Source organism: Amphiura filiformis, chromosome 1 (assembly GCF_039555335.1).
Source record: "Amphiura filiformis chromosome 1, Afil_fr2py, whole genome shotgun sequence".
In the NCBI taxonomy this organism is placed as follows: Eukaryota; Metazoa; Echinodermata; class Ophiuroidea; order Amphilepidida; family Amphiuridae; genus Amphiura; species Amphiura filiformis.
In genome coordinates, this window is record NC_092628.1 from 91,000,166 (window position 1) to 91,020,266 (window position 20,101).

At 37.0% G+C, this 20,101-nt stretch overlaps 1 protein-coding gene across 2 annotated transcripts in view; it reads right to left on the reverse strand.

Annotated features, from left to right (window-relative positions):
• LOC140157214 (RAD50-interacting protein 1-like) overlaps positions 1–20,101 on the reverse strand; it is a 346,682-nt gene that overhangs the window by 307,519 nt on the left and 19,062 nt on the right. The window contains exons 2-9 of one of the 2 annotated variants that reach the window (XM_072180343.1): positions 17,878–18,015; positions 17,110–17,213; positions 12,999–13,172; positions 11,224–11,364; positions 10,204–10,360; positions 8,956–9,069; positions 7,264–7,489; positions 6,238–6,375 (exon numbers count right to left, since the gene is read on the reverse strand). In XM_072180343.1, the coding sequence (XP_072036444.1) occupies positions 6,238–6,375; positions 7,264–7,489; positions 8,956–9,069; positions 10,204–10,360; positions 11,224–11,364; positions 12,999–13,172; positions 17,110–17,213; positions 17,878–18,015 (1,192 nt within the window). Of the gene's footprint in view, positions 1–6,237; positions 6,376–7,263; positions 7,490–8,955; positions 9,070–10,203; positions 10,361–11,223; positions 11,365–12,998; positions 13,233–17,109; positions 17,214–17,877; positions 18,016–20,101 lie in introns of both variants that reach the window. The other variant, XM_072180335.1, reaches the window with a different exon arrangement.

Consider the following 20,101-nt stretch of genomic DNA (forward strand, 5'->3'; position numbering starts at 1 on the left):
CAATGTTGGATATTTCTAGGGGTGCTTGACCAAAACAAAAACAAAACAAAAAAACTACCAACATTGATCAGGGGAATGGGAGGCATATTTATGACCGGGATTGTAGTTTCCAAATAATAATCAATTCTTTTTTCAAGTAATACAACCAACAATTATGTGAAATACCAGAAGTCATCACCCACATACAGTTTGTGATGTGAATGTAAATTACATCATTCCTTTGTGGTAATTAAATAAAAATTCATTATGAGAAATAAAACATGATTGGAATTTCATTGTGAATGTTTTAACTCCTTTCTGGTCCTGACTTAAATATTCATATTAATTTGTTTTTGTTTCTATTATTGCTAGTAGGAGACTAAGAGGGGAGCAGCTACTTTTTTTAATGTGAGTTATATGCTACATTTTGCATTGTATAATGTATGTATAATCTAGCAATAAATGTGATGTAAGTGAAATTTGTGACTATTTAGTGTTTCCTTCATTGAAATTCTCTGCTACATCCTCTCCTGTACAAAGTGATATTAAGTGAAATTATTCAAATTAATTATCAGTTATAAATATTTTAAACATGATTGGAATGATTAACTAATAATATCAGCCTAGCAATAGGATAATCATAAATGAATCATTATGATGTCACAGAATGGTTTATACAACTTTCTTGTACTAACCGGGAATCTTCTGCAGGCTAGCACAAGGGCATTCCATCCTTTAATGAAATCACAGAATTTACTATTTAAAACCGCCTACGGAAAATCACAGAATTCAGTGTTTTAAATCACGGAAAGCTTGCCACTTTAATTTAAAGCCCCCCCTACCAAAAATCAATGACTTAAGTGCCTGGAGGCATTAATTAGTTTGAATATGGCAAGGTCAATTTGGGTATGTTAACCCTGAAATATACACTCTTGATTGAAATGACCAATTCTTGATATGGAATATGCACAAAGTGATTGCCAATGAGGGCAGGCTCATATGGAAATATTAAGGTGGGTATGCTCTTACATTATAAATAAATCCCCTAAACATGTATCCCTATCCCTGTAAAGTGGGCTGAGGCTTGTGGATCAACGTCTAGGCGTTGTGCCTGTGCGTAGCGCACTATAAATCACTGCGCTGGGTTTATTTTATTAGGTTTTTTATATACAAACATACACATATACTACGTCCTGCATACCCATCAGAAGAGTGAATAGACCCCAATGGCAAACTACATGGTTGCACATGATAGAGGGGGTAAATACCCTTCAAATGTTGAACCAATTAACCTTCTTGCAAAATATCAAAAACTCATTTTATGTCATTCAATTGATGATTCATTTGTGTTAAGTGATCCCTTGAATCACCATAGGAAAGTGTTTCTGTAAACAATGCAACTTTGTTGATATGTCTTGTTTCAAGGGAACAAACATACCCATTACCCTACCTCTTATTTCATAAAAAAACTCACATTCAACAAAATGCACAAAAATAAGGAATAGGATAGTCACTATTAAGTATTAAAAGCAGTTGGCAGGTATGAGGCTAAATCTGTCATATCTTACAACTCATACAAAAACCTCCTTCAGTGTTATATATCACATGGCAAGTTTTATGGCCATAACAACTGGCTCAAAGAAACTAGTTCACTCATACAAAAGAGGCCATCATATCTATATACATCAATTTTGATTATAAAATATGTTTCAAGTTTCAACTTGTTTTGAAGTGCTCAACTTCAAGTATTCATGGGGTAATTTTATACAGCCTTTTGGATATGAATTTCCCATTTCTTATTTATCGACCAAAGTGCTTAGCACAATTGTTCACTTGATTTGTCAGGACTATAGCCTCCCTCCTCCTTGATCTTTTTCTTCAATTCTGTTTCTTTAATTTCTCTCAATACAGGTTTATAAGCATTTCAAGGTTTCTGTGCATTTCTCAAAAAAGGCTTCTCTATCTGCAACTCAGATTTCTCAACTTGGTGGTAGAATGACATAAATGTGAAGATGCACAAAACGCTGTAGCGTAACACGAAAACATGCAATGCTGGCATAATTTGTTAAACCCGCAAAATCAAACGATCAGCCCACATGAATATGAGAGAATTCTCAGCATACAAAGCACTATATAGGGCAGGCTTCCTCAAGTAGATTTGTTGAAGTGCCACATAAAATAAAATAAAACTGGAAAGTGCTACTCAATGGCTGCGAAGCAGGCATCGCCGGGGGGTCCCTCTGTGAAGCTATTGATTTTTTTTTTTAAATTTGAGGTGCAAATGAAGCCATTTGGTGCAACATTTTGTACTATTTTAGCCGTCGGTAGAGGACATATTTTGAGGGTAGAATGGCAGTCAGGAATTGAAGGCATATTCTTATGCCGTTGGTTAATTTTACCTATTATAAAATGTTAATAAAATGTCAATAAAATACATCATCGATATCTCCAATTTGTGTGCATTAGAGTATTTATTCCTTTGTTAAATCGTAAATAAAAGAAAGTCACTTGAAGTGTCGGTGCCGTAATCTCAGCTATTCTAACATTTACAATTCACAATTCAAAATGACTGAAATAGATTTAATGTTGAAATGTAGAATATTGAAGATATTCCTGCTGGATGAAGTTTGATCAAGGGGTTTTATTTTATTTTTATTTGTTCTCTTTTTTTTCTTATTTAAAAAAAAATCTAATCGGTGCCGCGCGCCGCTATTTGCGGTGCGCTGCACTAGGACTTTGCCTGTTGGAGAATTGTGTATATTTTTTTGTCTCTGTTTTGAAACTTCATATATATCCTGGTCAATATTATGGCCATGTGATACGGAAAACAAGAAACTTAATACTACAAAAACACATAGCAATAAAGATACATGATATCTGATATCATTCAAATACAAAATTGGCTCAGACAATCTCTACAGCTAACTGACCTAATACTAAAGTCGCAAACATGATCCCATCATTGGTTATTAACTACAGAAAAGAACATTCAAATTCCAAACACATAGAAATAAAAAAATACATGATATCTGATATCATTGAACCACAGAATAGGCTCAGACAATCTCTACAGCTAACTGACCTAATGCTCAAAGTCGCAAACATGATCCCAGCAGACCACTTGTCATATTAGCACAGATCAGACAGGCATGAAATCTTAAACCACCAAACATAGATATTAGATCCTTGGTCACCATGTCCAAGTTATGTCCACATGCCATGATGGATTGTGGCAGCTGTAAACCCCAGAGCTATCCCATAAGTCATGGACTTGATAGGCAAGAGGACTTGACCAGTCACTATACATGCAATCATACAATAAAGCTCTGAATTAAACTCTGAACATGTTTGACAACCAGGCATGAGAATGGCTTTTTTGATACTGCCTGAAAAAAACCATGTGAATTTGGCCTTAAAAGGCCTAAAACAGGCTGAAAAAATAAAAAAAATAAACAAAAATGCATAAATTTGGACAACAAAACTGCCTAAATTCAGGCAAAATCCTGAAAATTCTTATGCCTATGCAATGCAAACCTCCAAGTTACATCTTGAGTGCACTCAGAGGTTCAGCTAAATATTATAAGGTTTTATCTGGGTTGCTCCTCTAAGTTACCTAAGCTCAAACCTGTACATCGACTCAGTCAGCCTAAATCCCTTAGAGTGTGATCATCATGTTTCCTCTTGGGTTTAAGCAACCAACGTGGATACACCTATTAACTGTGCTCATATGGCACACTACACCATGGAGGGAACAACATATGATCAGAAACCTTGGGGATTCAGTCAGGGTTTATTCAGTGTTCATACACTCCTAGATAGCGTGAACCAAATCAGAGCAAACGTTACTAAATTATTAGCCATGCATAATTTGCTCGAGAAATTAAACAAAATAATGCACTTGTACTGAGATGTTGATGCGTCTAATGCACTCCCCCTGTGGGGCTTGTGTATTAAACGCATCAACATCTCAGTATGTGTGCATTAGTATTTTATACAATTTCACTCTCAACAAGTGATATGCATTTATTAACCTATAATTAGAACACAGAGGACTTACATCCTAAACTTTGAGTCCCAACCAAGCTTATCCTCCAAGAAATCTAGGACAGGGCATACTAGACAAAATTTCCAAAGGGGTAAAATTGGAAAGTGCTGCTGACCATCAAAATGACTTACAGGGAAAAATGTGTGTGAGGTTTCCAAAATATGCATATTTTACATAACTTTGGCTAAATTAGGTACATTCCATGACTATTTCATAGGATTTCCCCTGTAATTTTGAATATGCCAAATGATCTCAGGAGTTTCGATGATCTGAGGACTTCTTTGATGTTCATGTTATGCAGATATGATGAAGGTTTCACTCGGATTTTCATTAATAATCAATTTCTGCTGCTTGAAAAGTTGATCACCAAAGCAGTTGCTAATGACTAAACGGTTTTAACTAATGACAGCAGTGCGGACACATGTCGGGGTAATTACAGATTTAATTTGTCACTTGTGAGACCTTTGGAGGATCACACCTATCTGAATATAACTACAATCTATCTAGTATTTCACCCATTTCTCAATATAGTATTATAGCCTCAGTTACCTGTATCAAGAACATGAATTCAAGTTTGTACACGCATGGAGTGATAATGATATGAGACTCATGGGTAATTACAATAATTACCATTACTAGCTAACAGACTTAAGGGTATTGGTGTCTGATTTTTGAATAATAATGATGCATGATCTATAACTACAAAGAAGAGTGGTGTTCTCTATTCTCTCTCTCTCTCTCTTACAGATTAGTAGTCAGACCTTGCGATCCATACCGAGGGTGCAAGCGGAGCGCCGAAGCAACGAGTGCAAGCAGCGAGCGTGAGCGCACCCACTACAGGGCTCCAGACATAGCCTTGTTGAAAGGCTAACAGAGTAGTACAGTTTTACAGTTTTGTTCAAATTTGTAGTGTGTGCCTTCATTATTACATAATCAAAGCTGAGTAGAATTGTGTTCCCCACATAACCTGTATCAATATTCAGAATATTAAGGACATGAACAGTCAAGGACTTGGACTTGCAGTCCTAAGGACTACGACTTGAAATTACACTCGGATACCAGGGACATGGTTCTGGCGGATTTCAGTAAAACACTACTGATACACTTGGATGTCATTAGCTTCCATATGAAATCTATCTACATACTCAGGAACTGTAAGCTAATCGGTAGGTTCAATGTGTTCAAACCACAATGCAAGTCACAACATTCTCCCCACACTCATGCACTTAGCTTGCAAGTTCAATCTAAGCTATGATGTTGAGGGTTATAACATTCTCCACACACTCAAGCACTTTCAGTTTATCTATTGAACACCCTAAAACTCTCCTCACACTAACATACTTGTGAGTTCCATCTAGACGAGACTCAAAAAGGCTCTCCACACTCAAAGGCACTTTAAGTTAATCTGTGTTCAATATTAACTAGGGTGAGAGTCGTAAGTTCTTTGACAGGATGCTGGTACCACTGCCCCCCTGGACTAACTTTTTTAGGTCCCGTAGATGGTCCCAAAAAGATGTTCCTCAAAACTAATAAAAAGTGGCTTAAAGCACAAACAGGTCAATCAAAGGTCAACACAGGGGTCGAATTTCAAACTTAAATCAAATACTGTTACAAAACCATACCAAAGTAATACTTTCATCTCAAGGATTAAAAAAGTACAGATTGACCTATCTGTGACATACCATTCTTGAGATAAGCAAAAAGGTCAAAGCCTCCATTGCACCTTATGGCCTATTGAGAACTATTTCTTATTAGACTTAATTGTTTTAACATGACAAATAATTTGAGACCATTTTCATTGCAATCGGAGCATTTTTAGTTTCTGAATTTTGTGTGGTCAAAAACTGACCCTCGGCTTTGACCTTTTTGCTTAAAACTCAAGAACACTATTCACAGATAGATCAAACTATACTTTTTCTAAATCCTTAAAAAAGTTAAAGCAAATACTGAGCTTTTGAAATTTGACCCCTGCGTTGACCTTTGTTTGACTCTATGCGCTTGGGCCACTTTTTAATTTTGGAAACATTAATGTGTTTTTGGACAATCTACGGAACTTCCATCTATCTACAGAAACTAAAAATGTTGGTTTGGGTTAAGGGATGTAAAGGTGGTGGTGCTAGCTCCCAGTCCACATCTCTACACATTCAGACACTTAAAACTCATCTGTGAGTTCAACCTTACCTGTAATTAGGATGAGTTCAATATACACCTACCTGTTATAACTAAGATAAGAGTCATAAAGCTCTCTACACACTCAGGAACTTTCAGCTCATCAGCATCTGCCATATCTTTGTACTGTGAACACCATGCCATTGATGATTCAAGTATAGTGTCCATTTTCTGTACCGCAACTGTCAAAGCAAAAAAACGAAGAACAAGAAGTTATTAAAAAAAAAAAAAAAAAAAGCGCAGTGATTTATAGTGCGCTACGCACAGGCACAACGCCTAGACGTTGATCCACAAGCCTCAGCACACTTTACAGGTTGTCGCTGACCACTACGGCCCTACATCATTCCACAAACCATTAAACAACAAATCAGGGACTTTGCTGCTTCAGGAGCGCACACCCTAGACATTCCACAAATAACCATCGCAACCAGGATCAGCTCCCGAGTTTCGATGCAGGTTACAACGAGACAAATTAGCAGTGAGTTCCTTGTCCAGGGGAATTAACATCAGTGAACAATAAAATGTTCATCAAGTTTAGTGGTTCAAGATTCTCAATTCCATAATTCTACTTGAATGTAGTTCTGAATAAGGTAGAGTATGACATGAACACAAATTATCACTTTGCATATTAAAAACACAAACAATTTTTTTGTAGATCAATCATGAATGATCCCAACATTCAGAGGGACACTGAAAAAGCAAAACAAAAAAATCATAGCCCTGATATAGAGAACTTCATCCTCTGAAAATCCCAACAAGAATGAAGGGTCCATGCCCTTATTTGCTGGTGCGATTTTTACGCCCAAATTCCAGTTATGTGAAAGCAGCCCACATGCCCACCATTAGGCAAACTTTTCCCTTATGACAGCGGGCTTCAGCAGTACTTCAGCTTCTGCCATTACGCTGTCATCACGCATCCTAGAATAACCTGTAGTGTATGTCGCTCAGGAATGTATACTGAACACTCTGCTGATTGCATGTGTGGGTGCTAACAGACATGCTCTCATCAGCACCCTGGACCTGTTTATCAACCAGTGTCTTCTTACTTTTTTTGCTGTCTTTATACTTACATGCTTTCTCAATCATGATCCACTTATCAAAGCATGCTGGTGCTGTGAGTACATGGAGGCACCCTGGTTGACTTTTTGGGTAACCATAGTTACTGCGCAGTTCTTTGTCAAATAGTAGTAACTCATCAATGGTGTGTGAGAGAAGCTGTTCATCAAACAGCAATTCTGGAATGTCATGGGTCAGTTTGGCAGCTACTACTTGCAGAAGACCTCGAGTAAACTCAGTCTGAAATAGCAAATATTATGGTAAGACATAAGGCATTGTAAATTAAAATACATATACTATGATCAGCTCTTAATAGGCGGGAATTATTCGGTTTTTGTTACTGCACGAGTCAATAAAGTTCCAACTTACGCACGCGTAGAATTCACAAAAAGCACGCGTCATTCACGCAAATGCAAAGCGCAGTCTTGGCAGCGGTAGTACGCCTAGCTGTGTGTACGCCATTCTGTATCAATCCACGATGTTATGAGTCCCGCCAATTAAAGGTGGGTAACCTGATTGAAAATCTCATCCTCCACTTTACCTCATCAAAATGCTGATTTTGGTATCAAATGGAAAGCTCATATTTTTCTCATAAACATATTGAAATTTGACATTCCAAATCTGTGTATTTCCGAAGAAATCATCAAAAAACTGCTGAATTAGTCTCAAATATGGTATACCATAGTTGAGACTAATTAGGCAGTTTTTTGATGATATCTTGGGAAATACACTGAGTTGGAACTTCTTATTTCAATATGCAGGGTTGTCACTAGACTGAATTTAGTGCCGGCTAAATTTCCATGATATTTGTCCAAAATACTCTCATGCGTCACTTTCCAGCTGTTTTTAGGGTAAAAAGTACAATTTCTCTACTTTAGTGCCGGTTGGCAAGTCCTCATATTCCCTTGAGTGCCGGTTGGTCTGCCTGAGTGCTGGTTACTACCGACCGGCACCGACCAGTGTAGTGACAACCCTGTCAATATGTTTATGAGAAAAATAGGACCTTTCACTTGAAATCAATATATTACATGATCATGATGATTATTGATAAAAACACTGTAGACTACCAATATCACGCTGTATAAATGTCGGTAATTCCATTAGGAATTAGTCACATTTACAAAAAAACATTTATATTTTCTTTTTGCATGAGTGCTTGAAAGGGATGACATTTTATGTTATACGTAAGTTTTAAAGAATTGATTTTCCAAATATATCAGGTCACCTTCCTTTAAGAGCTGATCAGAGTATAGAGATGTTACCAAATTGTTTTCACTTGATGTATTGCAGACACTATCTGAAGCATGTAGAGCTCACTGAGTTATGATGACAATGATTTCTAGAGAGACATGAAATAGACTTTCTATGATTCCCACTACATGTGAGCACCAATAAGATCCCACTAATTTATACTTCCAACTTGTTTTACTACTAGGGGTTCATTCTTTCGTGTGGGCTAATTTCCTCATTGGGGCATGGAGGTCTCAAAGCTGGCATGAGGGTATTTTTCATGAGAAGTTCAAGCACATATTACACAATGCCCCATGACATCCAATTTGTTTCTTCTATGCCCTTCTGAATGTTTTTATAATGGTTTGATTTCCATAGGACATGTTGATGTGTACTTTTACAACAAAGCGTTGATACTGGGACAAATGTTTAAGGGCTTTCCTTTTATTCTCTATATGTCCATCACTTGGTCTTACCTTAGCATTGATATGGGCATATTCTTCTGTATCAAGGAATGGTTGAATGGTCCCTTCAAGAAAATCATTATGGTCACGAATCCAATTCAAAACTTGAGTGAAATACCATTCAGGCTGGAAAAGAAAAGCACAATCACAGAACATTTAACTTCGGCCCAGAATTCATTTGCAATATTCAGATATATGAATTGTTAAATTTCTATAATATGTGGTGCTTAATCAGGGTTATTTTTATTTAAAAGAATATTGTAATTACTTTAATTAACACCCGGGGCATTGCATTTTCCAACAGGGGCATTAATTAGGTCTTTTTTACAATGATAATTCCCATTGAAAACATCGCTAGTACCGTCTGGCACTAGTGCTGCAGTGCTCCACAAAAATACAGGATTTCTACAAATACTGTAAACTACAGACTACTACAGACCATGTATCAACAACCAAAAGTCCCTGTGCATTGAATGCTGTGAATTCTCGCATATTCATGAGGCCAATTGTTTGATCTCGGGGTGTATAACAATCACGTCAGTGTTGCGTACCTTCGCGTATATGCGATAGAGCGTTGTGTGCCTTCGCGATAGACCGTAAAAATATGCGGTAAGTGCGTATGAGTTTTGTGTGTCGCATTTCAAGGACAATCGGCCCTCATTATTGGGTGATGCTGAGACTTTGACTGCTTGTACATGGTCTGTTATCTTTTCTTCCATGCTGTAAACATTGTCGATAACAATGGCCTGCAAGCCATTGACTATGTGTGGTGATCACTTTGAGCATGGTTCAAAACACAGATAGCGTGAACCAGTTGACCTGGCAACAATCGATTTTGATGTTTCACTACGATGGCGAATACATGCTTAAGATGACTGTGAAAACAGTCAACTTAAAAGGTCTAACATCGTTGGCCAGGCTAACTGGCCAGTATTGTGCAGTACTAAATGCCATCAATTAAAAATGTTTATATTAGGATTTGGGTAGGTAACCTTGTCCTTACATATCACAATGTTCTTTTACACTGGTCAGGACCTCAATGTGTGAGTTAGACACTTTTATTATCATGGATTATGTTTTGCAATAAAATGTTGAGCTTGTGTAACATTTTATGAATAAATCCAGATCAACTTTGGTCATCGAGTGTAATCAGAGGGAACCAGCGCAATACTAGCAATAAAAAAGGCAATTTGTGCTTCTTACTGGAAAATACTACTATAGGATTCTCAAGTAATTCTGAAGCACCTACTTATCACATACCTTGTCTAAACTATTAGTTTGTTTCTTGCCATGGAAGTGATATCTGAATCTCTTTCTCAATGGTTGCAGCAGGAGTTGTAGAGGTAGGACTGTTTGCCGTGTGCCAGGCAACAGAGTTGAATCATAGGACGCTTTGTCTTCTGCAGCTAGTATCTCACTTTATATTTATATTACAGTTAAGGAAAATTGCACTTGCCTAAACTGAATCAAAAACAGAAATAATTTATATTTTCATCACAAAGTAGATTACAACTTCCATGCTTTATATCTTTTTCTGGTTGTATCTTGGTTGCGTATGGAAGTTTTTAAACATCTTTTTAAATTATAATGCTGTTTTCATAATGTTCAATAATATTGGTATGACATTATTTATGTTATAATGTTATAAAACCTTTTATTCTCAACCAAGAGAATACCAAAATGGATCAAATGAATTTGATGCTTTGATAGCAAATTTGCCTTTTTGGTAAATCCTGATATCGTCATTTGACGTCATGTCAATGCAAACATTGTTGCTCCACATTTCCAAAGCCTGTGAAGTTCGCAGTCGATGTGCACATCAGAGTGACTACATCAGGGGTCCAAATGCAACGGCTCATGGGATTTACCAATAAGGGTAATTGATTATAACTAATTTCCCCAACTGAGAATCACATATATTGTATTACAGATATTCAGCAATATGCTTATGTTGTAAGGGAATAAACTAAAATATCAATGAAACCCTATGAGCGAAGCTAGGTTTGTAAGTGGACAGAGGCATACCCAGAAACCGAGGAGAGCTGTGTCAAGAATAGCCCAAAATAGGCTGATTCTGTATGTTTAAGGCACAGACCTGGGTTGTGCATGCACCCTCTGCGTGCACCTGTATACACCCTTGGAGAAGGAGGGGGTTCAAAATATTGATTACATTTCTCCTATGTTCTTAATAATTATAGTAACTCATTTTTAAAAAATGCCTCCTTTGGCCTCCATGGACCAGGTTGTGTCACATATTATACATCTTATTAAAAAGGATACGGTAGTTGAAGTTTGAGCAACTGACCAAACAATGTTGCCAGTCTGGTCCTTAGTTCCTTCTGAGTAGCCACAGTTGGTGGCATGCTGATAGCAGCAGCAACAAAAGGCCACCCTAATGCCTTGACAACTTCATCAAACTCACTGCAATTAAAACAAGACAAATGTGATGCGATCAAGCAAAATGAGTCGGATGTCGAGAATATTGATTCTGAGATATAATCAATAAAATTATTCAACTTCCTATGTATTTTATTGTTCTGAGCAACACTAAAATGGCCATATCTCTGGAACCATAAGTATAATTATGATGGGGTTTCAACAAAATATAGCTCTGAGAATGGTTCATATAATGATATTGAAAAAAATCTACATCAGACTCATTTTCTTGATCGCATCACAAATGTGATTCATTTACGAAAGATGAGTAATTTGTTGAACTAATATTTTGCAACTCACTTTGCTCAATGCATCGGAAACCATCGGACTTCGCCAGACATCTTCTTGATGATGCTGTGACGTCAGTCAGCAAGTTATTTTAAAATGACTGAATAAATGTTTTCAATGCTTTCTGTATAACTTTCCACAACATGAACAAATCATCATAACTCATGAACAGCAACTTCAATTTTGATTTGAATTTCAAAATGTTGAAAGAATGTCAGATAAAAAGGAAAGAGGGTTTTCTTCTGCTTATTAAATGCCTATATGTTTCCTGCATCATGTTACAAATTATGTGTACTGATTAGCAACATGTAAATAAAACAATTATAGGATAACAATGCTTAGAAGTGTCTCTCTGACTACATGTATATACTTTTACTACCTTGATCATTTGTACTACCTTCCATTAATGACAAATTCCATGGTCAAGTTTCCTCATCTTCATTATTCACATTTGGTTGAAACTAATTTAAATCTTATTTCCTTTCAATTTACTAATTAAATCTGTTAAATAAACTGTTCAACTTTTATTATGCAATATACTTAAAATGAAAACATTATGCACTCGTACCATTTGATTGGGGAATCATAATTTATTTTCAGATATCCACTTCAATGTAGAACTTTAGCAGTATCAAGAGGGCCATCCTCCAATCAAAGTGTTACCAATCAGTGGCCCTCTTAGTCATACAGTTTTATCAAATTAGAACTGCTTCAGAAATAATGCATTTTATTCATACTTCTCTGGGGCATGATTTGGGTTTTTTGGGGGGTGGGCTTTGAACTTAAGCAGTATCAAGAGGGCCATCCTGCAATCAAAGTGTTACCATTCAGTGGCTCTCTTAGTCATATAGCTTTATCAAATTAAAACTGCTTCAGAAATAATGTATTTTATTCATACTTCTCGGTGGCTTGATTTTTTTTTGGGGGGGGGCTTTGAACTTAAGCAGTATCAAGAGGGCCATCCTCCAATCAAAGTGTTACCATTCAGTGGCCCTCTTAGTCATATAGCTTTATCAAATTAAAACTGCTTCAGAAATAATGCATTTCATTCATACTTCTCTGGGGCTTGATTTTTTGGGGGGTGGGCTTTGAACTTTAGCAGTATCCAGAGGGCCATCCTCCAATCAAAGTGTTACCAATCAGTGGCCCTCTTAGTCATACAGCTTTATCAAATTAAAACTGCTGCAGAAATAATGCATTTCATTCATACCTCTCTGGTTTGATTTTTGGGGGGTGGCTTTGAGTATTTGAGGGCTTAGGCCAACAAACCCAGAAATTACCTATACAGTCTGGTGCCTATCTGTTGTGCTCATGGCTCATGATTGTCTTACCTGGCAAGTTTGTCCTTCAAAATTTGATACCAAAAAAGGACGGTAGAGGTGACAAAATCCTGCAGATTGATACAAGCTGAATCCTGCAAGGCTTCGCTAACTTGGGCAAGATTAGCAAACTGTTGAACAGCGCTTGGCATTGCATTAGCTGAGATGGCGCTGTGTACCTCTGAGCTGTGAAACAATGTCGTAAACGGTGAAGAATCAACAAGAAGAGAACCCTGAATGTCCTCGCTGTTAGTAGTAGTAGTGATGATCATATCAGTTGTAGTAGTGGTAGTGCAGAAGCGGTGTTAACACAAAAAAGAATTGCAGAAAAAGAAGCCAGGGATCGGGTGTGAGAGGTGAGCCGGGGGTTTAATTAGTAAGAAAAGAAAGGAGATAAAAAGCAAATGAATTAGTGGAACTATCTATCTACACACTATGATAAATGATAACTAGGCCAAAAAAAAGATTGCTTGTCCTCCACAACTTTTTCAGAATTGGGTCAGTCAGTTTTTTTTAAATATTCCAAAACATGACTGTATGCCTTTAATTATCTTAATAAATAGTCCAAATAGTTGTGAACTGGAATATTTCTCTACTGTATACCACTTCATTCATGTTTTTAAAACAGTTTAGAAGTGTGTAGAAACTGTAAAAAAAACTTTCCAGGATATCAAAAATGTGTTTTTTTCTGGAATTTCAAAAATTTGTACAGTAAAACAAAAAAGAATTTCCAGATTATGGTCGTTCGGTGGAGGACAAGCAAACAATCTTTTTTTGGGCCCTAGTGATGGGAGGATCCCAAAGGCCACTCAAGAAACATATTTCACATAGACTTGACCAAAAAAAAGATATTTTTTATATCTAATGATATTGAACTTGCATACATTTTATAGAGTAGTTTTCAAATGTAAATTGATTTCAAAATGTATGCCTTTTTTTCACGGTGTAAGGTGTTTTTGTTTGAAGTTGTCATGAAAATATTTGCTCAGATATGTGTAGACTATACTACTTGAGTGGCCCCTGGGATATTTTAATTTTTCAGTGTGAAATTTAACCCATACTTTTATTGGTAAACAATATGGTTTAATTTAGGGGTTGGGTGTTTTGTGCGGTGTGTTACCATAACCACATATGGGATGAAATCAAAACTTGACCAGCAGTTGACTGCCAGTTTTGCCCGCTTTCCATTGTTTAGAACAATAGAAACCAGACGGAACCAGACGAAAACGACAGTCAACCGCTGGTCGAGTTTTGATTTCATCCCTAACCAATCGAACATGGGACTGATGCCCAAGTGAGGTTTGCATAACTTACTATGGGATTATAATCGGAAATTTTAGGATCATTTTCGTTTTGGCTATAAACAGGTGATTACAATAAATATTCTGTATTCTATAGGGAGACAAACATGTATATAATAACTCAATGACAAATGTGTCCAGTTTTGTCATAAGGGGAATGCATTGCCTTATTATTCCAGAAGGCGATCACATCCAGGGTTACATCAACACTGTTGCACCTATGTGCATGGGTTTACAAATGAGTCAGTGTGTGTAATTTTAATGCTGTAACCACTGGAAATTGCTTATTGCCTATTGCCTAATTACAGAACTTCATCTTGACAAAACCAAATACTGCACTGTTAGTGACCTGACAGTTTATTTCAGGTCAGTAACAGTAGTTGGTGTTGCCAAGATGAATTTCTCTAGCATGTGATACAAACCTAATGAACCGTCTTTAAGAACTTACCGGTACCTATTACCTCCGGGATCCAAAAAAACACTATACTTTTGTATGTAAGCTACATTGTTTGTTGAGTGCAACTTCAGAACAGAAAATGTCACACTCAACCATAATCGTTGATCACCGTTGTGCTAATCTCCACATCACAATCTCTTAATTAAGGCATATCATACTAGCAGTCGCTATGTATGATCCAAAAATCGTAGTGATCAAATGCTGGTAGCATTTGCACAGTTAACGTTGCTACCACCATTCAGCATTTACACCTAATCTGTGTTTATTTTTAGATTCCAATTAGCACTTTTCCTTTCAAAAAAAGTAATTATATACTTTGTATGGCAAGCGACAATAATTAAGAAGTTTCAGCACTTTTATATACTTATTTAACTGCATTTCTAAGGCTTGACTGGGCTATAAAACATTTACTGTAACTGTGATAATAACAAATTGTGACTGTGCTAACATTAATACCAGAAAAGAAATCAATCACAACTCAATCAGTCTATTGTAAAGTTATGGTACACATTGTCGTAACCGAAGTGTGAGAGATAACATACCAGATAACATAACATGAGGTGTGTCAGGTGTCTGTGCCATAGCTTGAACACACATCTCCCCATACTTTACAATGAATTGTCAATGCAAATAAAAGGACTTTACCACACCCAAACAAAACAGCAACCCAGGCCTAGAAATTCAGCGAGAATCCATTCTCAGCACAGAGATTCTGAACTAATTTGCAAGAATCTAAAAAGATTCTTGTAGATTTCTTGAACCTACAGCCTACACACTAAGTGAATGTGAGAATCTAAAGATTCTTGTACTATGCTGTTACAAGAATCCAAATGGATTCTCTCAATGTGAAACAAAATTCTACCCCTGCAACAATAGCAATAACAGAAATAACAATAACTACAACAAGAAATAACAGTAATAAAGTGAAAGAATAAAACAAAGAAAATTCCTAATGGGCAAATTGCTTCAGTCATTTCTTTAGATCCACAAGAGAATAAAAGTAGTCAGTAGTACAAGGAAATGAATCTTGCTACTCTCATGGAGTTCTACATACATTCACTACACACCACTTTATCAGTAGATTAGTGGCTATACCATACAAGTAGATATGGCGGAGGGCTCAGGCTCAAATTGTTGAAGAGATTCATAAGATTTGTAGATAAAGTTTTCATCTTACAAAACCAAAAATTATTTTGACACTGGTAACATACCTCCATCCTGTTGGGTGTGGTCTTGAGGAGAGAGTCATACACATCACTTAAATGGTACGCCCCTCATCTCTGTTCATGACAGCAAGACCTCTTTTGAAAATCCATATAGATTCTCTGATGAAGTGAGTTCTTGCATCATACTGTAAAACTTTGGTATTATCCCAGTCGACAACATGGTTCTGATGGATAGCATGATCTGCTAATGGCTGACTTGCTTTGTTCTGGTTGGTTCTCATTGCCCATTTCCAATTTTTTGGTTTCTTTCTGATGTTCCTTCAGCCGGGTGTTCTCAGAGAATCAATCTGGATTCGCAAATGAGGTCCTGCTGTCATGAGCAGAGATGAGGGGTCCTACCATTTAAAGTCATGTGTGTGGCCCTCTCCTCAAGACCATGCCACCACTTGACAGGATGGAGCTGTGTTACCACCCACAAAGAAGATGGTGGGAAACCAATCACTCTGAAGAAGTTTGTTGTGGCTATCGTCCATGACATACAAAACTGTCAGGTCAGTGTCAAAATAATTTTGGCTTTGTAAGATGAAAACTCCATAACTTAGCTCAAATATTGAGTTTGGTTTTAAGTTAACCCAAATTAGCTTCTAAAACTAATCACTGACAAATTGTAAGCCTGACTAACAGGGTGTGAGCTAGCCACCAGTCCACCCATCATTTTGGACAGGCAAAATTAATGCCTGGGATGTGACATATGCTAAATTCTACAAATAATGCTTGAATAAAAACTAAAAACAAAATCAGACAACCAAATCAAAGCTATAGCAATAGCTATGTGAACTGATTGAATCCCCAGAAGGGGCAGAGGTCTATACTATGATCAGCTCTTAATAGGCGGGAATTATTCGGTTTTTGTTACTGCGCGAGTCAATAAAGTTCCAACTTATGCACGCGTAAATTCACAAAAAGCAAGCGTCTTCACGCAAAACGCAAAGCGCAGTTCGCGTAACTGCTGCGCCCAGCTGTGTGTACGCCGTTCTATATCAATCCACGATGTTATGAGTCCCCGCCTATTAAGAGCTGATCAGAGTATAGTTTTTGTTTTCAGGGTCAAAGTTTGGACAGACAGTTTTGATGAAAATGACAAGCACTTGTCAATTCCTAGCTTAGCCCCTGCTGACTAACAACATGTATTTGTTTACCTGAGCTGTTCAACCATGGCTAGCCATTTCATATATTCCATACATTTCTCAAGTTCTTGTACTTGTTTGGTTAAGTCATCCAGTTGCTGCACATAGGGTTCCACCTGAAGTAATATTAAAACAGTTATTTGTATAATTAGAAGCTTTTGTTCATATTGTATAACCCACCAACCATGCATAATGACACATATTAGGTGACTAAATTGTGTTATTACAATGTATTCCTAAGCAAGTGTGAAATTAACAGCTTTGCTGCCAGGACTCAGTTTTGGAAAGTGAGTCCTAGTTCACCTGAATTTAGATGGAACCAGAAATCAATTTGGCCTAACCAGAACTTTTTTTCATGATTTTAGGAGAATTATAAAAATTTTCTTCATTGTGATCACATGTACTCACACAACAGAAAACAAGGCAAAATACTGCCAAAATTATGACCCCTGAAGGATAACAACAAGAAAAGTTTGCAAAATATTAGGTAAAAGATAAGATTTGGCACTGCATTTTGTTGAAAATACATTGGACATGGTCAAATTTTGGAGTGAAAATGAGCTTGCTTTTTCACAGATACCATGTAGTATTTTCTGTTTGCTGGCGTGTTACTTTTGTATGGCAGTGACGCCGTGTGACGACACACAGGACAAAATCGTCACCTGGAACCATGATTTTATCCTCAATGGGCCACATTACGGGACTCACAGGCACGGAATGACACCTGTCATCGATCACCCACTAAAAGTCACCCTTGTTCCTAAAGTTATCTGTGTCTACCTGATTCAGATGACTCTGCACATCACGTCTGGTTTTCTTGTGGCTTGCGGCTAAGGAGTCTATTCGCCCTGTTGCAAGTTCTGCCTCTCGGAGGGCGCTTTGAATACGAGAAGGTGTCGCTGAGCTTACTGCTGATAACTGTGGATTTAGAGTTAAATGTTTCAATAAATATTTTTTTTACACAACTGGGACAGAAAGTCTGGTCATGAGCGTTGTAGCAAATACAAATTTCAAACATTTGAGGAATTTTGTTCGCAAGTTGTAGAACGTTCTGAGCAAGTGACTTCCGGATTTAAGTTTGCATTAGTGTAGTAAAATATTAATACTGGCAACCTGTTTGACCCATCGATCATATTCCGTACATCATGTGAAATTGCTTACCTGTGTCATATTTTGTGGTGAAAAATTATTACAAATGTGTGATTTCCAATCATTTGTAGAGCCAAGATTTCTTTGTACTATGGGTCCATGCAGCTATGAAGCTCTATGCATACAGTTTATGAATAGAGTCACTTGCACTGTATGCATTGATACTCCATGGCATACCTGGAGTTTCAATTATTGGAACTGGGTCATGATGAGTAGATGGCAAGGCAGGTGTAAATTTCTTTCCCTAACGATATGGTTGATTGCACCAAAAAAGTTGCTGAAATGTGTTAGCCTCTCAAAAATGAGCAAACAGTCTAGATTGAGTCTATAAGGCAGTGACTCAAGCCCGGATATTCGGGTACCCGCCCGTTTTTTCCCTACCCGGATACAAATTCCATTTACGGATTACCCGAATCAGTTTTTTTTTTCTCGGTTTTGCAGGGTCTCTGGACCTAGACCTAAATGCTAGGATCATGGTTGACCTAAAAAAAAATTTTAAAAAATTGACTTTTGCACATTGTTTTGTAATATTAATATGAAAATTGATACATAGTTTTCATGTCATACTCTATTAATGATATCAAAATGCATTCAAATTCAATGCATTTTGATATCATTAATAGAGTATGACATGAAAACTATGTATCAATTTACATATTAAAATTACAAAACAATGTGCAAAATTCAATTTTTTTTTTTTTTTTTTTTTAGGTAACCATATTCAGCATATTAGGTCTAGGTCCAGAAACAAGTACAAAACCGAAAAAAAACTTTGAAAAAAATTTTAAAAAAATATAATTTTTTTTTTTTTTTTTTGGCAATTTCGGTACCGGTTACCCGCCTGAAATTTACCTCGGTACCCGAATACGTCATTACCCGATAGGTCACAGCCTTACTTTTTATGTACAAAGTGCTTTACAACACAAATAATTAATATATAAAAAAAGTCAAACAAAAATATCTTAAGGTGGCAAGAAATACACCATTTCTTTACCACCATCAAAAGATTAATAAAGAAGGAGAAGAGGCTATGGAACAAAACAAAGAGGACACAAACAGAGAAAGATTGGGAAAGTTTCAAAAAGTTGAGAAAGGATGTGAAAGCTGAGATGAAGCAATTTTATGTCTCTTTGGTGAAAGAGAAACCAAAGAAGTTTTGGTCAAATTAGTAGTCTCAAGAAGGATACCAATGGCATACCAACAATGAAGACTGACAATAGGCCAGCGACAGACAACAAGACAAGGACAAAAGCTTTGAATTAACAGTACCAGTCAGTATTCACCAAAGAGGACACTTCGCAAATACCAAGAGAAACCACAGATCGCTACCAATGCCAGATATAACATTTACAACTGAAGGCAAAGAAAGCTGCTGAGTGAATTAAACCCAGGCAAAGCTTCAGGGCCAGATCTTATTCCATCTGCATCTTGAAGGAGGCAGCCCAGCAGATCGCACCGGTGATCAATACAGCATAAGATACCAGATTGTTGCAAAATGAAGTAACCTCTGCTCTGGAAGATAAAGTACTCACCACAGTTTCAAGTCTGTAAATTATAGACAGATTTCACTCACTTGCCTGTGTTGTAAAAAAAGCTGATGCAGTATTGCTAGATTTTAGCAAGGCTTTTGATAAAGTACCACATCATCCACCAAACTAAACTGCATCAGAGGACTGAATTTGGAATGGGTTTTCTGCACAACAGAGTACAAGCTGTACTCTGTAACCAAGATATCAAAGCCAGAGCCTACCCGGCGCTAGTATGCCCTATCAGCCTGATTACGCCACAGAAGCCTGGCACATGTATATAATCACTGTAGTAAATCGCATTGAGCAAGTACAGTGAGCTGCAGCAC